The sequence below is a fragment of the Durio zibethinus genome, chromosome 11 (genome assembly GCF_047325235.1).
Source record: "Durio zibethinus cultivar Kanyao isolate XHJ-2024 chromosome 11, ASM4732523v1, whole genome shotgun sequence".
NCBI classification, from domain to species: Eukaryota; Viridiplantae; Streptophyta; class Magnoliopsida; order Malvales; family Malvaceae; genus Durio; species Durio zibethinus.
In genome coordinates, this window is record NC_143172.1 from 25,981,096 (window position 1) to 25,998,010 (window position 16,915).

Sequence of the window (16,915 nt, forward strand, 5' to 3'; positions counted from 1 at the left end):
AGGAAAGAGGGGGAATGAATCTCCACCGTATTAACATATTTTTTACTCAACCACAAACCTATAAACGCTATTTCCTGGAAATAGACTTTACCCAAAGTTCAACTTGTCACAAAAAAAAAAAATCAAATCCTTCCTACTTGAATTAAAATATTTTATTCTCCAATGCTCTTATTTTACTCATGTATATTTTTAAAAGTATAAAAGAAATAAAAAATATATTTCTTTAAATAATTAATTGAGATTAATTTAAATAACGTTTAGATAAGAATTAAAAATTAAGGTAAATAAAAAATTTTTAAAAAAAAGCCGTATCAGTAATCTAATCATAAACAAACTTAATTCATTAATCAAATTAGTATCCATTAGAGGCAATGTTATCTGCCACCATAGCATACTTGATTTGAATCAGAGTCCGTAGCGACCCAAAGTTTGAATGGTCAAAATTAGTGAGACCAATAGAATCTTTCCTAAACCGGTCAACCTCGACTTACACGTGTTTATTATCGAGTGGTTGTTGGAACCGTTGCACTCTATGTTTACGCGTAGGATGCAGTTTTTTTATTAGGCTGTGGGTCATCGACACGTGGCATTCAGCCTACTTGGCAAATCCACGAAGATTTTTGTTTGCATTTTAAATGATACAAATGGAAAAAGATTAAACGGCCGAATAGCTGAGAACCAGAGCCACGTCAGACCGAACTGGAACTCTTCAGACTCACGAAAAGCCGTTTATTGACATTTGTAGTCCGAGGATACTGACAATTACAGTCCGAGGATATTTTGACAATTAATTTGTGGTTCAAAGCATCGGGAAATACTTACATAGAATTTTTATTAAAATTAACTTAATAAAATAAAATTTAAAAATTCAAATCAATAGATTAATAAAGTTAAAAGAAACATTAATAATACGTAAATTATTAAAAATTTGGATTACAACTTAAATTTAATTAATATTTATTTAATAATATATATTTTATCAAAATTTTAATTAAAAACATCTATCTAGAAAGTATATTAAATTTTATTAATTTTTTTCAAAGATTATATAGTTAATCTATATAATAAAAAATTTTTAATTTATTAATTTTGATTTTAATTTTGATTAATTTATTTTTAATCTAAATTTCACTTAAATCTTTCCCTCAAAATACATTTAGTTCTAGTAAATTTGGTTACTCTTTTCACATTGAGTAATTTATTGGCAATGTAAATCCAAAAAGGTTGACTCTATGTAAATGTCCTTTTTAAAATATGACTTTGAATTACCCATCATTTAATATTATATTATATTTTATATTTTGTAAATAAAATAAAATTATCAATAATAATGTGATTTACTGATAAAATATTAATTTTTAATTTTAATGATCAAAATTTAATATCTAATAATTTTAAATACAAAAAGTTAAAATTACAACCATCTAATTTAATTAGATTGGACTCTTTATTACTTTTTATTAATTTAATCTTTTAAATTAAGATATTAAATAATAATTTATTAATATAATACATATATATAAATATAAATTTTAATAAATAATAATTTAGATATTATATCTAAAAATAAATTAAAACAGAACATCCTAAATTTATTTTTCATCCATCTAATTATTTTTATATATATAAATTCACATTATTTTCAATATCAAATTTCGAAAATGTTTTATCCATATCAAATTGAGACAAATCAAGTCAGCTAAATACGAGCTGCTTTGACATTTTATCCTTTTCTTCGACCAGATTAAAAAAAAATCCCAACAAATCAACCTACAAAATTCAGCAAACCGGAATTTAGGTTGACTAGTTTTTTTTTTTTTTTTTCCGAAGAAATAGTGGGGAAAGGGGAAGCACAACATTTATGTCACGCATGACACATCAGATTGTTCATTGCTTAGGTTTTTTAGCATTTTTTAAATGTTTTTCTCTCTCTCCCTAATGATGTCTATAAAAGTTCAAGACAGCCGACCTATTTGGACATAACACAAGAACTACAACAGACTCTTAGTCTCTCGTTTTTCTCTTTCCATGGAAGATACCAACCGTAATTCAACCTCCTCCGCCGTCATCTCCGCCATTCCCTCGGCCCGTGAATTACCCGAACCCGATGTCCAGATCGTCACCTCTGGCGGCCTCCGTATCCCCGTTCACTCCAGCATCTTGGTAATGAATCTAAGTTCTCCGTTTTTATTTTGAACATTTTCTGGTTTCAATTTTTTTCTTTGTTTTCTGATTTTTCTTTTTAAATCAGGCAATGGTTTCTCCAGTGCTGGAAAATATAATCGAGAGGCCACTTAAGCACCGGAGCTCTGAGAGAGTCATCCCGATTCTCGGCGTCCCATGCGACGCCGTTTCCGCTTTTGTTGGATTCCTCTACACTTCCAGGTTGGTTGCTTAAGCCTTTGATTTCACTCTGTTTTGTTCGATGACACTAACATAATTAGATCTATGAATCAAATACATGTAAAACACAATAATTTTTCTGTTTTTATTATATTATTATTAGTATAATAATAAATTAAAAATGGAATTTAGAAGTGCCACGTGGCACATTAAACTGGTAGTATCTTGGTCGGCAACGGAATTTACTTCATTTGTCTCTCCAAAATTAGAGGAGGCGATTTCGAGTAAGTTCAGATTAGGGAGTAATTTTTTTTTTTAATGTCAAAATTGAATTATGGAAATGACGATGGTATTTTAATAGGTGCTCGGAGGAACAAATGGAGAAATATGGGATTCACCTGCTGGCATTGTCACATGTTTACTCTGTCCCACGGCTGAAACAGAGGTGCACCAGGGGAGTGAGTCAGCGGCTGACGGTCGAGAATGTGGTGGACGTGCTTCAACTCGCCAGGCTCTGTGACGTACCCGATCTTTACCTCAAGTGCATGAAGCAGATCACCGCCCATTTCAAGTCTGTGGAGGAAACCGAAGGCTGGAAATTCATGCAGGATCATGACCCCTGGCTCGAACTTGAGATTCTCAAATTCATCGATGAAACTGAATCGGTAATTAAAAAAAAAAGAAAAAGAAATTACCCAATTGATAATAATAATAATTACAATTTCATTATTGGTTAAAATGGTTTTTGAAAAATGATATAATTTGGCAGAGGAAAAACAGAACGAGGCGGCACAGGGAAGAACAGAGCTTGTATTTACAGCTAAGCGAGGCAATGGAGTGTTTAGAGCACATATTCACAGAAGGGTGCACGACCGTTGGGCCGTACGACATGGAACCTGAAAAGAAAACAGGCCCCTGCAACAAATACACAACGTGCCACGGTGTCCAGATGTTGATCAAGCACTTTGCTTTGTGCAAGAGAAGGTCTAATGGAGGAGGGTGCTATCGGTGCAAGCGGATGTGGCAGCTTCTTAGACTCCACTCCTCCATTTGTGATCAGCCTGATTCTTGCAAGGTTCCTCTTTGCTGGTAAAACTAAAATCATTATTGCTTCTGATTTAGTACATCAATCATTTAATTTATTGTTAGGATTAAGATATTTAAAAGCAGATGCAAATCGTGTTATAAGAAATTATTGAACCTGATTTTTTTCCCAGGTCTTATCTAGAATTCTTTTTAGGTTGTTTTTGGCCCTTTAAATCATTTACCTGCAATAAAATCTACCACTTGGGATTCGATCACATTCAAGTTGTGTCCTGGTGTTTTGTATATGAAGTGATAAGACAGGACATCTAGTTGCAAATATTCTGTTTAGCGAATTAGACAGGAGATTTTATTGCGAAGATGTGGCTCTAATGAACCACTTCTTTGGCACCCGTTTGGAAGGGGATGGATACTTGTCACTTCTTACAACTCCCAAATATAATTATCTTTGGGAAATACTTGTTGCCAGCTAGTTTTCTTATCAGAAAATGAAAGATATGGCTCACCTTCTTCTCCTACTGTTACAAAATATCAACATGGTGGGTCTTAAAACCCCCATCTTTGTGTCATTTTCTAGAGCAATTTGGCCCGTTGTTTCTTTCTTTTCCATTTAACGACGGATATCAAATCATCATTTACCAAAACATTGTTGGCCTGCAGATATTATTACTCCTCCAACTTCTCTTTTATTATCATCAACATTAAGACTGTTTGCTTTTGTAAATGTGACAGGCAATTCAAATTGAAAGCACAACAGCAGAAAATGAGTGCTGATGGAAAGTGGAAGCTACTTGTGAGGAAGGTTTTGTCAGCAAAAGCTATATCTTCTCTATCTTTGGCTAAAAGGAAGAGAGAAGAGGAGCTGAGGGAAACAATGGGTAGTCATGTATTCAAAACCTTCAGATTATGTTGAGTTGTATATTAAATTAGTATGGAAATGAGTTAGTGTGTTCTTTAAGAGAGTAGTAAGTTAAAACCCTTACCTTGAAAGAGAAAAAAATTGTGTCATGGTGTTTTGTAGATAAAAGAGTTCTTTTTTGCCTAGCTAGCTTCATGTTATGGTCACCTCCTCTTCTAGGGATTTTTAGAGGAATCCTCTAATGATGGATAATGTGTGAGATTTTGTGTCCAAAACATGATGAGGTAAATTTCTAAATCTCTCCATTTTGTGCAAGGAAGATTATTTTTTAGGTTATTACTAGGGTTCAAATTCGAATTGCTTAATTCTGAAATTAATTTTAATATTTAATAATTCATTGGTAAATACTTTTATGGTGTACTGAGGATTCACCTAACATATTCATTGAATTACATCAAGTAATGTCAAAATCAATACAACTCCCTTTGTTTTCCAATTTGAATTTTGATTGAAACCTAAGCATTGAAATTTTGATCAGCCATTTTTGGCTTTGGACGATGTTAATATTATTTCTACAAATAGCAAATACATAAATAAACTTAAAAAATTGAAAAATTTTTGAAGTCTTGAGAGATAGGCATTTGGTAAACGATGATGTGAATTAGAAGTATCTAATAAGAATTCAAAATGAAATTGGTCCACCCTAAAACTATCAGTATGAATTATGAGTACATGTTGCCGCTTAAGGCATTGACACCTTCATTATTTTTCATGCTGAAGAGAGAAAACAACGGGTTTGCTCATATAATCATATTAAAAACAGAATATTCGTAATTTCCATCAATGAAAATTTTTTTTAAAATTTTAAGTAGTGAAAATGCCCCTTTTTTTTGTAAATAAAAAGATTTTATATATTAAAAAATTAAAATTAAAATACATTATTAGTCATTTAATTATGGTTGAATTTTTAAAATAAACATTTATTATTTTTTTATTTAATTACTTAATGTTGAGTAAGTATTTTTTTCACTCTGATAATCTTTAACAATAACGTCATATGATACTTTTACATCATTTTTTACGATAACTAATTAATATATCACGTGACATATTAAATGATACGATAATAATATGTGGCACATAATTAATGACGTAATAGTATCATTCAACATATTATTAAAGATTAACGATTGAATGATTAAAAAAATATTTATTTAAATTTAAGTAATTGAATTAAAAATTTAATAATTAAATAATCAAGAATATTAATATAGTTAGATGATTGATTATTTATTTTACCAAAAAATAAAAATTCTGCCTCACCAAAATTGCGTTGACCAATTAAAATCAATCATAAAAAGAAAAAAAAAACGGTCTTGTGACCACCGAGCTTTACAAATATTTTTCTTAACATGATCTGGCGAAACATGCTTCAATCTTATTAATCTCAAGCTGTTCGAAGCAAATTGAAGGCGTTAATTTAAGATCAATGGAGAAACAAATTGATAATCCACAATCAGCACTTGAGAACACAGATAGTGGGGTTGAAGCTATTGAAATCTAAAAGCCAGTTTCTTCATAGCAAAAGCATTGTAAGATGCTCAATTTGTCGAGAGATTGAGGGTAAAGGAGATAGCATAAACCAACAAAGAAATCCCATTGTGACCCTACTTTCATTTTTTTTTTCTTCTTTTCGTAATTTAAAAAATGCATTGCATCATGAGGAATCTTCTTCCTCCTAGGAATTTTTAGAAGTTTCGTGGAGAGGATCCTGCGGCATTAAATGCCATCAATTAAAAGCTTTATGGTTTTTTTTTTTTTTTTTTATAAATAATTCAGCATCGAATTAATAGATAAAATATTAATATTTAATTTTAATAATTAAAATTAATTTTTTGATAATTTTAAATATAAAATTATTAGGGCTCAAGATTAGGGTGAAAGTTTAGCATGAAGTATAAGTGAAAAAAAAAAAATCAAAACATTAAAAAATTGATTTAAAATTATAGTATTCGATTTTATTTAAAATTTTTTTTATTCATATTAAGTTTGGATATTATATATATTATGTTTGAATCAAATTTCGAAAAAAAAAAAAAATTAAATTGAATCGAGTTATATATATATATATATTAATTTTTATATATATTTTAAATTTTTATAAAATAAAAACAATAATTTTATATCAAAATTTATATTAAAAAATATAAAAAAATTTAAAAAATAAAAAATAAAAATCAATAAATTAAATTTAAATTTAAAAATTTATAATATTATTCAATATTTCAAAAAACGAACCGAATTCGATCTAAATCTATTATTACCTCTAACACAAGCCTACCACAAAATTAAAGGCCCGGCTGACAACTATGCTAAGGGGTCCTTTAGAAATGATGATACTCCCGAAAGATTGAGACATTTTTTTCGCATGACAAGCGAACAGTGATGCAATTGACTTTGTTACTACAGTGGGTAGCATTTCTAGATGTGATGATCAAATAAATTCGATGAACACATACTTACCTTTAATTCACATTCATAGCTTGTGATAAAGATCAAATAAAGATCACGACACAATGTGCTCGTCAATGGCAATCTGCCCTACAGCACTGTCTCTAGATGCCAAACGAGCCCTGTTTCAAGAATAGAAAAAGTAGTGACTTTGACCCTTTTGGGTTTTCTCAAATTTCCGATTTACAGAAATAATGAGCATTTCTTGTTCTGTATTTGTCATTTTCTTTCTATTTTGTTTCATCTCAAATTCTGACCGGCCGAAGCATGTGTAGCCACGTTTAAAAGAGCTGGAAAGCCCAGCACAAGTCTTCGGATGCTCTTACAATATGCAGACTTAAAGCCTCAAAATTTAACCAACGTCATGTCAAGACACACATTCATACATCAAGCTGAAGAACAGCCCGAAAGAGTTTGACAAATATATCCATTCGCGTGGATATTAGATTCTATGATTTCAGATCGAAACGATCCATGAAAATTGAAACTATTAGAATCCATATGAAATATGAATAAACGATAAGAGTAGTTTCAATAAAAATAAAAAAAATAATAAAAGTTATTATAATTATGATTTTAAAAAATTATTATAATTATAATTAAAAATAAAATTTATATAAAAATTTATATTAAATAAATTTTATTAAAATTAATATTTGAATTTAATTTATGATACAATATCATGTCGAAAGTGCGATAACAATCAAACGCCTACTTATTTGAAAGCGTGATTGGATGATGATTCAATTATAAAGTATATTTTTTTGGTGCAAGGAGAATTTTTTACTGGAGTTTTCAAATGAAACGAAAGTTGTACATGTACGAAGGGGGAATTGGAAAAAAGATGGAAGCCTTGAGTACCCTTGATAATGACAATTGAGTGATGACTTAAACTAGGTTAGATGTGGAATATTAAAAGCGTGAAAAAGCAATGTATTTGGCTTTGAATACATAAGAAACAAGAAAAATAGACACATCATAGAACCCAAATTTAAAACCTGAAAATGAACCTCCAGATTTGGTCCAGACGATAAGTTTGGAATTGAACAAGACGATCAGGTTGTCCCTAGGCCCTCGTCCTTAACTTCTAAGCCCAGGCCGGCCAAGCTCAGCCTACTCAGTCTCATAGAGTACTACACGTTTCTCCGAAGTAAAGAAACAAAAATCACGTGAGTGGTACCGATGACTCGTCGCAGATGAAAAAATAACTCAACCGGTTAGTCACGCTCCTAACCAACTTTGAGTTATTGACTGATTTATTCACTGTCACAATTTTTATCTTATAAAATATATTTTATAAATTAAAATGCTGTAAATATTTAAAATTTTAGATTAATTTAAATATATAATTAATATAAAATTTATGATTTTTTATTTAGTTTATCAAGGTTCATAGTTATTCGATAACATATAGTTAATACTTTTAAAATTAACTTTAATTTCAAATATCATAATTCATATTAATTTTTAAAATATTATTTATTTTAATTTATTAAATTTTATGATTTTATTTTATAAAAAAATTCTCACAAATTATAACTGACGTTACATTTATATTTATATTTTAAGATGAATTCTAAAAGCCAACTGATATAAAATTAATGATTCCTCTCTTATATCACGACACTGTAAATGAAAACCTGCTTTAGCTTTTGACCCATGGAAATTGGAATAGTGGCGTAGGGTAGAAAGTCAGGGGCCAGGGGCCCCGGGGCCGCAGGGCCAAGGAGGCAGCTGCTAGCTAGTCGGCTTCTCACAGATTTCACACACTGTCCAATAAAGAGTTACCGGCGCTGCTTACCATTTATTGCTTCTTTCCTCACAATAAATGAACTTCACCTGCTAAATACTATTCTACACTACTCTACTCTATTGTGTCTAGGATGTCAACATATAAGCCATTAGAACATTTATATTTTAAAATTTAAACTAACAAAATATTTAAAAAATAATTCATAATTAATAATTAAATTTTATAATTTAAAATATAATACTGACATAATATAAAAATAATATGAAATAAAATATAAAATAACAAAATTTAAAATTTTAATAATCATTATATATAAATTTAATAAAATTAAAAAAAATTTATATTTTTATATCAATAAAATTATGATATAATTTTTATATAAAATATAATATAAATATATAAATTTTAATATCTTATATAATATAAATACATGAATAATTAAATTTACTAACAATAATATTAATAATTTTTTAGGTGAAGAATGATGCTACTAGTATTAACTTTTCACCTAAAAAAAAGGGTTCTCTCTTAGGACTATTACTAATGATTTTTTTTTCCTTTGCGAGAAAGAAAAAAGGAAAAGCAAAAGGAAAATTTCACTAGCTTCAGCTGACCATTAATGCTGTAGGGATAAAATTCTTGTCCTTCCAATTGCAGAGTAGTATTATGCAGCTAAATACAGAAGTTCTTTTCAACAATTGTTAGTCAACTCAATTATCATTTCATTCCATTCAACCAAGAAGAGCAATGCCATTAATCAACAGTCAATCTCTTTCTTCTGTGAACAACTGTAGGCATCAAAACCCTTCTCAAAAAAAAAAAAAAAAATAAAGCTGATCTTGTTGAGTGTGTTCGTTTGTTCTCTGGTTTCTTCAAGTTTGGTTGTTTTCGTCTCACTGTAAAGACAACTTTCCATCTCCAACAAATTGAAGCCTTGTTTTAAAGCGAGACAGACAGCCAGCAAGCTTTTCTCTGAAACATTTTAATGACCCCTGGCTGACTCCATTTGCAGCTTCAGCCTTCGCGAATGACGAAATGAGGGGTTGAGGACCACAACCCATCTATTCGTCAAGCCACTACTTGGTAGGGAGCTGACCCTCCTTGAGCATGAATATGGAAAAAGGTACCGTAAGTGCTGCAGCTGTGGAGAAATTCAGTTGTCAGGAGACTCAAGACTCCAGAGAAATTGTTAAGTTTTCAACAGATTTAAAAGGCCTTTGCTGTAAGTGGACCCCTTCACATTTCTAATGGCTATCTCGTAGAGGATATATATATATATATATACATATATGGTCATTTAAATCATCGTATATGCTATAAATAAAATATGAAAAATATAAAAATAATATAATTTAAAATTTTAATAATAATTATATATAAATTTAATAAAAATTTTTATATTTTCATAATAATATGAATTATAATACAAAAATTTTATATAAAATATAATATAAATTTATAAATTTTAATATTTTATATAATATAAATAAATCATTAAATTTATTAATAAATAAAATTAATTATTTAAATTTAACTCAAGAATTCAAACTTAACTTGTAAATTGTTAAGTCCATTGAAATTAAATAATATTAATTTGAAAGATTCATGAAGTTAATTGAATTTTTTATTTTTAATATATTTAATGTATATGTAAATAAATGATAATAATTTTTAATTTTAATATTTATAATTTTATTATATTTAATCAAATTTATCAAATTGAATTTAGATAATATAATTAAATTAAAAATCAAATTTAAATATGAAAAATAAACTTGATTGAGTTTAAATAAGTATTGAATTTCAAATTTTCGAGCCAAAATTCAATTTATACGCATTTAGAACACACTTAATGTAAATAAATAGGAGAAGGTGTGAATACGCGCCGCGACGGAGCGTTGAATAACTTTCCAAGTCACCCAAAGAACCCGAACCAAACAATAGTTTCCAGAGTGACACAACATTTTCCTCATTCGAAACCCCACAAAGAAAACTAACTGAAACCGCCCGGTTTAAAATATGACGAAACTACCCCTTGCCATAAGGCTCACAGGCCGAGAACACGAGACCCCCTCCCTCCCCTCACCCCTCTCATCCCCTCTCTGCAACACTCTGCAGCAGATGGAACAAACTACAAAAGAATTTCTGCCAAAACAAATAATAATTAAAAAAAAACACTTTTTCTTACAGACAAACATGTCATAAAAACAACGTGAGAGCTCCTTTCCTTCCTCTTCTTCTATTCATTATCACCCTCACTCATTAATGGCATTTACTACTTTGCCACTTACCCTTTTCTTCCCCATCCTCTCCCCTTCTGTCTTGCTCTTCCGTTTCAAATAAAAAAGCTCAACCACCAAGACCAGCTAGTTCACTTTTTAATTCCTTTAGCCTTTGGGGTTTTCTTTTTTTAATAATGTATCCCGCTTTTTACGCTGACTTTCAAATTTCGTGAACTTCGATGACTTGAGAGTTGAGAGTTGATACTACCCCCCATTCCCATTTCCATATATAGTCCATCCGACAGGTCTGAGGTGGTTTTTTCAATTGTGTTTTTTTCTGCATTCTTTGTTTTTACTTGCATTTATATATATTTATTTGTTTTAGACTTTTTTGTTTGGTTGTATGAAATTTTGAATTCTTAGATTCTTGAACTTTGAATGGAGTTTTCTTTTATTCAATGCAAAGTTCCAGCCTTTTAGTCGTTACTCGTGTTATTGGCAATGGTTCCATGGTTTATTGAGTTCTTTTGTTTTGCTTTTTGTGAAGAAGGTAAGTATAGCTAGCTGAGTTTCTCCTCTAATGTCAAAGATTTCAACTTTTTCTGTTTGATTTTAGTGAAAGTACTGGAAAAATGCACTGGATTTTTTGGATTTTGTGTGTATATATCTCATGAAAATGACATGGTTCTTGCTTGTTTGTGGGACTTTTGTGGAATGTGCTCTGAAGAGATAATCTTTAGAAGGTTTTGATACTTTCATTTAATAAAAAAAAATTGGTTTTCTGAAACATTTTGTTTTTTTTTTTTTTTTTTTTTCTGGTTTCACAAACCTGGATTTTCCAGAAAATGAAACATAGAGATTCTCTACTGTTTATGTTCATTTTTTTTTTTAAATTTTGCTTTAAAGAATGTTTAATGGTTGATGCAATGTCTCTATTCTGATTCTTTTATTGTTCTAAATTTAGTTTCAGATTGAGAATCCATTTCATGCTACTAGATCCTGTAATATAAGTTTATGCTGAAGCAAAGAAAGCTGTTTTGATACTTCTCTACCATATCTGTGGTTATTTTGAAGACAATGGATGGGCGCAGACATTCTGTTGATATACCTATCACAAGAACCCTTATAGCACTTAGGAGAGTGAGGTCATTAAGGGATCCTTCTACTAATTCGATGAGCAAATTCTCTTCTTTTTTTGACAATGTCAAGTGGGAAACCAATTCGAGCAATGGGATTTCTTTGCAATTTGTGAATGGTTGCCCAGAAGTTGGTTCCGACCATAATGAACTTCGAGGTCCGGAAGGTTTAGGATTTGATGGACGAAGAAAGGAGCAAGGTTATGGTTTTGGGTTGCATTCTGTTCCAGAAAATTCTAACTCTAAGTTGATCACATGTGAGAATGTGGAACAGGTCGGGAACATGACTGCTTCTCCTGTTAGGGACAAGCTGGTAAGTGAGTTGGGTGATTTTAAGGATTATGGATTAAACATGGAAGAGGTCCACAGAAACAGACCGTTGGGTGAAAGATATAACAGCAATTTCAAGGAAAATGGTATGAAAATGACATGCATGACTTCTAGTTGTAATTCTGTGGAGGATGTAGATTCATGCAATGGACCAATTGTAGGATCCTCACCAATGGAGAGAGTTAATCACTGCGCTCCAAAACAGAAATCTCAATCTCGGAATCAAGTGAAGTTATACGAGACAAATGGTGATGTGGCAAGCCGTGTTGGAAGCCCATGCCCATCTATTGATGTTGTTTCGAATCGTAATACCTCATTATACGTGGATGAAGATGTTGACATTGCTGATAGCAACCACCGTGGATGTGGGATAAGCTACTGTTGGTCAAAAACTCCAAGACTGAGAGAATCAAATCCTTCCACTGATTTTGAAGACCTCCCTTTGTTGTCTGGTGATACGGGTGAGACAACTCTTTGTGGACAGAGCTTCTGGAAATGCATTAATGGTGAAATTAATCCGTATTCAGACACTCCTAGGAGCTTAAGTCAAAAATTCAGGCCAAAATCTTTTGATGAATTGGTAGGACAAAATGTTGTTGTGAGGTCTCTTTTGAGTGCCATCTCTAAGGGAAGAGTAACCTCTTTCTACCTTTTCCATGGTCCTCGTGGTACGGGCAAGACCTCTGCCTCAAGGATTTTTGCTGCTGCTTTAAATTGCCTCTCGCTAGAGGAGCATAAGCCATGCGGTCGATGTCGAGAATGCATTTTGTTCTTTTCTGGCAGGAGCAGAGATGTCAAGGAGGTTGATTCTTTGAGAATCAATCGCATGGACAGGTTGAGGTCCCTTGTTAAGAATGCAGTTGTTCCTCCAGTTTCGTCACGATTTAAGATTTTCGTAATCGATGAGTGCCAGTTGCTGAACGTTGAGACATGGGCAACTGTTTTAAACAGCCTAGAAAAACTTTCCCAGCACATTGTTTTTGTTATGACTACTCCCGAACTTGATATGCTGCCAAGAAGTGCAGTTTCTCGGTCCCAAAAGTATCACTTTCCAAAGATAAAAGATTCTGATATTTCAAACAGGTTGGAGACAATCTGTGTTGAAGAAGGTCTTGACTATGATCAGGTTGCTTTAGACTTCATTGCTGCTAAATCCAATGGTTCACTAAGGGATGCAGAGATGATGCTTGATCAGTTGAGTTTGCTTGGTAAAAAGATCACAATGTCCTTGACCTATGAGCTTGTGAGTTCTTTGAGGTTTTCTTTTTATTATCTTTTGCGGTGCTGCTCTTTCAATCTAAAACGCTGAAGTTTTATTTGTTTTTTTTTTTTTTTGGGGGGGGGGGGGGGGGGGGCAGATTGGAACTGTTTCTGATGATGAATTGCTTGATTTGCTGGATCTGGCTTTATCTTGTGACACTTCAAATACAGTAATAAGGGCCAGGGAGCTCATGAGATCAAAAATTGATCCTATGCAACTTATATCACAGCTAGCAAATCTCATTATGGACATTCTTGCGGGTAAATGTGAGGAAGGTAGTTCCGAAGCCAGAAGAAAGTTTTCCAGAAAGCATACTTGTAAGTTCCACAGATTCATGCAACAGATTGTTATTTAAAAATTCTTATTTTTTCCTTCTAGTATGTGGATTCAATGGTGATGTGAAATGATGCTTTAGGAGTGTATGCCTACAAAAATCAGGGTTGCTTGAAAAATTTCTGGCTTCTATAGTAAAGCCCATTTTTTCAAAACTCAACTCTTTGCTCTACATGGCTGACTGAGCATTGGATGTTGAAAAAGGGTGAAGGCTAATTAAAAGTACTTAAACGAGGAGATAAAAGGATTCAAGCATCGTTGATAGAAGCATTTAGCCTTATTGAAAGCCATGTAATAATGCAATTCATATCTTTTCCTAAGATTTGAATCTGTAATTTTATTATGCTGTTCTCACATCATCTAGTGCCTTCAGTTTGGATTAAGTTACCTTTACAATTTGGTCTTGCTGATGACAAAACCATTTGAGACACTTTCTGTAAAATCTAAACACTGCCCTGCAAAAATGTGAAGCAAACATTCTTGCGAATTTGTTCACTAAGTATGTGGAATGATCAAGTATAAACAGCAACTATTATGAATCTTAAAGTTAACCTTTTTCCTCCCCCCTGCTTCCTTGTTGCTTGGTTGATGGTTCTATTGTTTTAAGTGTTTTAAATTGTTGTCACAGCCGAAGTGGACCTACAGAAGTTGACTCATGCACTGAGAACACTTTCTGAAACGGAGAAGCATTTGAGAATGTCCAAGAATCAAACAACTTGGCTCACTGTTGCTCTTTTGCAACTAAGCTCTATGGAATCTAATTTTCTGGAGACGAATGATTCGAAATTATGTTCAGCAAATACTCAACACAAAGGTCAGCATGCTTATAATTAGTACAAATTGTACAGTAAGTTTCAAATTTAGTTTAATGTAAAGAGAAGCTCTCTTATTAAGGTCTTCTTATTTGGAAGCAGAAGGTGATTCTAAGAGCACATCATCCACTGGGGAGAGGTCAAATCATCCCTTCACTTGTATATGTAATGGCAATAACTCCTCTAAATCGGGGAAACAGGATGATTCTGAGAGAAGGCTGGAATCTACATGGAAGAGAGCAACAGAATTATGCCAATCCAGTTCACTTAAGAAATTTCTGAGGAAACAAGGGAAGTTGTCTTCTCTTTGTGTTAATCAAGGTACATGAATCTGGTTTTTTGTTTTCAACCAGTATCTAGGATAGATGCACATTAACCTTTTTCAATAAGGACTGGCAGGCTCCTGATCTACCTCCTGGATTTATTGCCTGAGTTTCACATCTTATTTGCCAAATGAGCAAGTCCCTGTTTCAAGCAATTACCTAGCATCCCACATTTCAAAAATTCCTTATGTTGGCATCTACCTCTGATCTAATGGACCCTTTTTGTCGGTGTTTGATGCATGGATACATCCACTGTTGAAATCAACTACTATTGGGTTTTTCCTCCGGTCATTATCCATTGCTTTAGACACCCTTTATCCTTTATCTTATTTGAGCATATGTTCAGATCATCGCACCTGTTTGTACTAGGCAGAAACTTTGTTGAATTGTGGCTACTAGAATTTTCAGGAAACTTTATTTTATCTCTGTTTGGTGTCTCTTCTTAGTTCAATGAAAGTTTTAGTGCCTTTCTCTTAATCTATATTAGTTATGTACTGGATCACTTTGCCTTGTTTTCTGAATTTGCATCTCTCTCTTTATTATCTTCTCTATGAGCATTTGATAAGTTAAATGCTAGCTTTTCTCATTCCATTACTGATGATTTAGTATTTCTCTGAATTCAGGTATGGCTATTGCTGAACTAGAATTCGACCATCCTAGACATGTATCTAGGGCTGAAAAATCATGGAAACATATTGCAAGTTCACTTCAGTTGATAGTGGGCTGTAATGTGGAGATTCGGATTAATCCTTCTGTTACTGATCCAGTCTCCAAGTGTGTAAAACTAAGAAAACCATCTTTTAGTTTGTTTAGTTGTCTGCGCAGGCTACATCTGAAGTCAAGATCATCTACAAGGAGTGGAAGTGATACTGAGGTATCACAGTATGCCTCTGAAAAACCTATGATAAGTGAGGGACCTATTTTAACTTATTACACAGATCATGGGTTTGAAATACCTCACAACTGTTCTCATGGAAGGGAAGTTGTTAGGGCTTTCAGAAATAGTGACGGAAACATTCTGAGTACAGGGGCAACCCCATCTTGTGGATCATTACGAGACGATACATCTCTGACTCTTGCATATGGAGTTGATTCTTCAAAAAGAGAAGGAAGGGACTGTGAATGCCAGATTCTTTCTGGTCAAGAGCAGCCTGATTATAAGCCAAATTGTTTCCCTAGAGCATTGAGGCCTCAGAAGAAGGTGCATTTGTCAGAGAGTGCTAAAATGATTTCTGCGAGTAACCTAGAAGAAAACAAACTTGCTTTATCTATTCCGGGGATGTCATCTTTTGAAAAACCCCTCTGTTCCAATGACTCCTATGTTTTCTACTGCTCTGACAATGAGGACATGTAAGAAGTTACATATGAATGTTACTGCCTTCATGTCTTTTCATTTTTGAGAGATGCAATGTTGGACTGATTTATCTTCAAATTTACACTTTTGGCAGATTGAGGGAGAACTCTACGGTACGTTGTTGGAGAACCCCAACATTTTCCTTAAATAAGGTAATGAATTTTCTCGAGTATTACATGGAGAGGGGGGCATGCTATGCTGTGTGGTCGGGGCAGGTTTGTCTTTTTGTGGACATACATCATTCTAACCCATGAATAATGCAGGCTTGGCAGCTGACTCGTCAACATCGCAGAACACACTTGGTAGATTGGCTTCTTCCTTGCTCCACTGCCAAGTAGCTCCCCGCCATATATGGCATTGCAGCAAGTTTGTAGAGGCTTACACATTTTTGTAAGTATATAAATATTGTAAACAAAATCTTGATCGTACATGTTAGAAGAGGGCATAGACAAGGCGTTCTTATGTATAGCCAAAAACGATCAATGTCGACTGTCTCATGCTATGCATCATTGATGAAGTTCAAAAGCCGTTTTATTCAATGAAGATGAATTTGTTCTTGTCGAACCTTTTGATGGGGATTGTCGGCGATTGCCAACTGATAATAGAAGGAAAATTATTTGTTCACTGATATTTG

The 16,915-nt window shown here is 32.6% G+C and overlaps 2 protein-coding genes across 4 annotated transcripts; both read left to right on the top strand.

Annotated features, from left to right (window-relative positions):
• The first annotated feature begins 1,918 nt into the window (after window positions 1-1,918).
• LOC111289997 (BTB/POZ and TAZ domain-containing protein 1-like) lies at window positions 1,919-4,639 on the top strand. Its single transcript, XM_022881384.2, has 5 exons — window positions 1,919-2,163; window positions 2,252-2,385; window positions 2,705-3,008; window positions 3,113-3,432; window positions 4,120-4,639. The coding sequence occupies exons 1-5, from the start codon at window positions 2,029-2,031 to the stop codon at window positions 4,298-4,300; spliced, it is 1,074 nt and encodes a 357-aa protein (XP_022737119.2). The 5' UTR covers window positions 1,919-2,028; the 3' UTR covers window positions 4,301-4,639.
• Window positions 4,640-10,594: 5,955 nt separating this feature from the next.
• LOC111289919 (protein STICHEL-like 2) lies at window positions 10,595-16,910 on the top strand. Of its 3 annotated transcripts, none has more exons than XM_089768490.1 (8): window positions 10,595-11,037; window positions 11,697-13,441; window positions 13,557-13,776; window positions 14,421-14,606; window positions 14,707-14,925; window positions 15,551-16,277; window positions 16,376-16,433; window positions 16,545-16,910. In XM_089768490.1, exons 2-8 carry the CDS (start codon window positions 11,810-11,812, stop codon window positions 16,617-16,619), a joined length of 3,117 nt encoding a protein of 1,038 aa, XP_089624616.1. In that variant the 5' UTR covers window positions 10,595-11,037; window positions 11,697-11,809; the 3' UTR covers window positions 16,620-16,910. The 3 variants fall into 3 exon arrangements, with proteins under 3 accessions (XP_089624616.1, XP_089624617.1, XP_089624615.1); XM_089768491.1 differs by having other exon boundaries at window positions 10,697-11,044; XM_089768489.1 differs by lacking the exon at window positions 10,595-11,037 and adding an exon at window positions 11,047-11,282.
• Window positions 16,911-16,915: the final 5 nt, after the last annotated feature.

Excerpts from the sequence above, each read along its gene's own strand:
- LOC111289919 (XM_089768490.1), top strand. The coding sequence starts at position 11,810 with ATGGATGGGCGCAGACATTCTGTTGATATACCTATCACAAGAACCCTT. Across the intron at positions 14,607-14,706 it reads AGCAAATACTCAACACAAAG|AAGGTGATTCTAAGAGCACA; the intron begins GTCAGCATGCTT and ends ATTTGGAAGCAG. Across the intron at positions 16,434-16,544 it reads CAACATTTTCCTTAAATAAG|GCTTGGCAGCTGACTCGTCA; the intron begins GTAATGAATTTT and ends TGAATAATGCAG.
- LOC111289997 (XM_022881384.2), top strand. The coding sequence starts at position 2,029 with ATGGAAGATACCAACCGTAATTCAACCTCCTCCGCCGTCATCTCCGCC. Across the intron at positions 3,009-3,112 it reads TCATCGATGAAACTGAATCG|AGGAAAAACAGAACGAGGCG; the intron begins GTAATTAAAAAA and ends ATAATTTGGCAG. Across the intron at positions 3,433-4,119 it reads TGCAAGGTTCCTCTTTGCTG|GCAATTCAAATTGAAAGCAC; the intron begins GTAAAACTAAAA and ends TAAATGTGACAG.